The sequence below is a fragment of the Gavialis gangeticus genome, unplaced genomic scaffold (assembly GCF_001723915.1).
Source record: "Gavialis gangeticus isolate Ggan-Ray unplaced genomic scaffold, GavGan_comp1, whole genome shotgun sequence".
Classification (NCBI taxonomy): Eukaryota; Metazoa; Chordata; order Crocodylia; family Gavialidae; genus Gavialis; species Gavialis gangeticus.
Genome location: NW_017728994.1, coordinates 68,008,046 through 68,010,993, shown reverse-complemented (window position 1 = coordinate 68,010,993; position 2,948 = coordinate 68,008,046). Strand labels below are relative to the sequence as shown.

The window sequence follows — 2,948 nt, the reverse complement described above, 5'->3', positions numbered from 1 at the left end:
TTAGGAGGAGAACAAGTTCCTCCTGTTTATTCCCCAGGCTCCTGGCATTTGTGTATAGACACGCAAGTGTCCCCTTAGGGGCTCTTGCCTTGCCTACGTTTTGTTCCAGGGCTGGGGCTGGGGTGGGATCCCTTATGTGCCTTGGCCTGCTGGCTTTCAAAGGGCCATTCGGTGGGCCAGCAGTGGCAGTGGTCCCCGTATCCCCCAGCGGGCTTAGCTTAAAGCCCGGTGGAGCAGGTCAGCCAGTCTAGCTGAGAAGAGCCTCCTCCCCAATGGAGAGAGGTGGAGGCCATCTCTTCCCAGCAGCTCACTGCCTCTCTCTCCAAAGAGCACACTGGTCATGGAAGCCAAAGCCTTCCCCATGACACCAGCACTGCAGTCTTTGGTTGACTACCTGGATCCTCCTCTCCCTCCTCAGCCCACAGCCCGAGACTGGGAGGATCGATGAGAACACCACCTGTGCCCCCAGACCCTTTAGCCCCGCTCCCAAATCCCTGGAGCACCTCATGACCCAGCTAGGAGCACTCTGAGCCGTGTCATTGGTGCCCACATGGATGAGAAGCATGGGATAGCGGTCTGTGGGCTGGAGGGGTTTAGGGATCTTCTCCACAATGTCACGGATGCGGGCCCCTGGGAAGCAGCAAACTTCCTGGGCTAAGGGGTCAGGGCAGCAGATTGCCCCCTCAGTCCCCCTCAGGATGGAGTCTCCCACAACAAACACTTTGTGTTTGGTCTTGGGGAGAGTGGGGACAGTAGCTACAGTGTCCTCTGTGTTGCCTGTGGGAGCTGGCAACTCAGCAGGCTCTGCTGCGGCTGCAAGAGGCTCGTACCTGTTGCAAAGCTCCAGCGGGGCAGGGGCCTTGGTGCAATGGGCCCCGGGGTCCTTGATCACCTTGGTCCAATCCCGTGACTGGACAGTAAGGGAGGTCCCCGGGTTTTCCCTTATCCTGGAGGGAGACTGTGGTCTACCCTCTGCCTCCCGGGGGAGAAGGGCCTGGCAGTGGGAGTCTATCTCCTGCTCACAGTCCCTGATGGCGCGCAGTCTCTGGACTGCGGCTTGGAGCTCCTCCAGCTGGCACGCCAGAGACCCCAGTAGGGAGCAGACCCCACAAGGGGAGGTGGTCATGCTCCCGGGCCCCAGAGCCTGAAAAAGGGACAGGCAGCCCACGCAGCCAAAGGCTCTGTCTGCGTGAAGCCCGGAACCACGAGCTCCGTCTGGGTGGCCGTCTCTGAGGTGCCGGGGGGGGGGCCGCAGAGCCCGAGGGGACCCTCAGGGTGCGGCGCGTGCCCATCCGTGTCATGCTGCTGGTGGGCTGGCTACGGCTGGGACTGTCTGCTCTGGGGGACTCACAGGCAGGGCCTCGGGCCCTCCCACTCGCCCTCCTGCAGAAACTCCCGCGCTAACTCGTGCAGAGACACAGTTGATAGTTTCACCTTTTCCTGCCCAAACAAAGGTAGTTAGTCTGCACTCATCCCATTGGAATGCTATGCGTTCAGTGTCATTGATCAAATGCCTCTATCTTGGCTCCAAAAACTCTATTCATAAGCAAATCTCCCTAGAAGTGACTGAGTCCTTTTGGCACCTTTCTTAGAACTGGAACTATTCTTGTATCTCCTTCAGCTCAAGTCACACAAGGCTCAGTCTCCTCTCTGACATTAGCCAACATCTACGTCAATGCACTGGGAGCTCCAGGGAGATGGAATGGGGAGAAGCCTCAGCAATATACAGCTCTTCATCAGAACTGTCCCTGTATAGCTGAAATTAATGCCTGTATTAAAAGCCTCTGGCTAAAGCTGAACTTGCATATTTCTTGATATTATGCTGCCAGGGAAAGTGCTTTGAAAAGTTTATCTTTGTAGCACCCTCTACCGTAAAGGGAACCCGTTTTCAGAAGAGGTCAGCGTGCAACCTGGACATCCCATTGGCATTTTGAATGCACATTGCCAAAACCAAAATCAGTCACACCCCCACTTCTACATGTAGTTGGCTAGAAGATTGCCTCCTTTCCCCAACCAGTTCAGACCCAGTCAGACAGATCCACACATGTGACATTCAGACTTTATTATGGAAACTCTATCTAGGGAGGAAACCAGACACTGAAAAGACTGCAGCTGCTGCAGGACACAGCAAACAGATTGCTGTTAACACATCATCACCTGAATGTTCAGCTGTCTGCATGGGCTCCTTACTCAATACAGAATCCAATCCAAGTCGCTGTCTGGATACCTTTTGACACAGTGCGCCATTAGCTTATGGAAGGAACTCTGGCAAATGTTGTTGTAAAAAAGTCTTGGCAGCATTCAAATAAGGCTACATCTTAATTTGAACAATAGAAAGATAGGTGTTTACACAAGGTAGGATAAAAATAATGGCTAGGAATTTCAGCCTCATGCTTCAGGATTTAACCTCAACATTTGGTTGGCTTGTAAGAAGCACCTTTCCTGTTGATATGTCATTATAGATGTCCATCATGGAGGATTTACTCCTTCCTTGGGGTTATCTGCTGCTGGCTTATGTTCTCGTGCTGTACAATAATTCCTGTTTTCCAGGTTCATTTTGGTGTTGCTTAGAAGATGTATAACTTCACCAGGGCATTACCTTTCATAGGCCTGCTCAGTTCTTCACTTATTGGAAGAAGCTAGCCTTTAATAAACATTTCTGTTGATGTACAAGGCAGAATACAATCAGTTTAGCTCATTTATACCATTTTTTTTTTGTTCTGCATTGATAACAGCAATAAAGGGGTCTTTTTGTAATAAAAATGAACAGAGGGAGCAGGCCTGTTGCACAAGGATATTTTGCTAGCATGCTGATTACAATTCTCTACTCTGTAGGCAAAATCTGGTTACACTAATCTCACTGGAATTGATTATTCTCCTTCTGCAATAACTCTTTCTGAAGAGATAATAGAAGAACAAGGATTGCCCAACATTAAATTGCAGGTAAG

General features: G+C 51.1%; 1 protein-coding gene across 2 annotated transcripts in view; it reads left to right on the top strand.

Annotated features, from left to right (window-relative positions):
- The window catches only part of METTL10 (methyltransferase like 10), a 28,311-nt gene that overhangs the window by 11,865 nt on the left and 13,498 nt on the right, over positions 1-2,948 (top strand). Inside the window, exon 4 of one of the 2 annotated variants that reach the window (XM_019502967.1) lies at positions 2,836-2,904. In XM_019502967.1, coding sequence (XP_019358512.1) covers positions 2,836-2,904 — 69 coding nt within the window. Of the gene's footprint in view, positions 1-2,835; positions 2,944-2,948 lie in introns of both variants that reach the window. The other variant, XM_019502966.1, reaches the window with a different exon arrangement.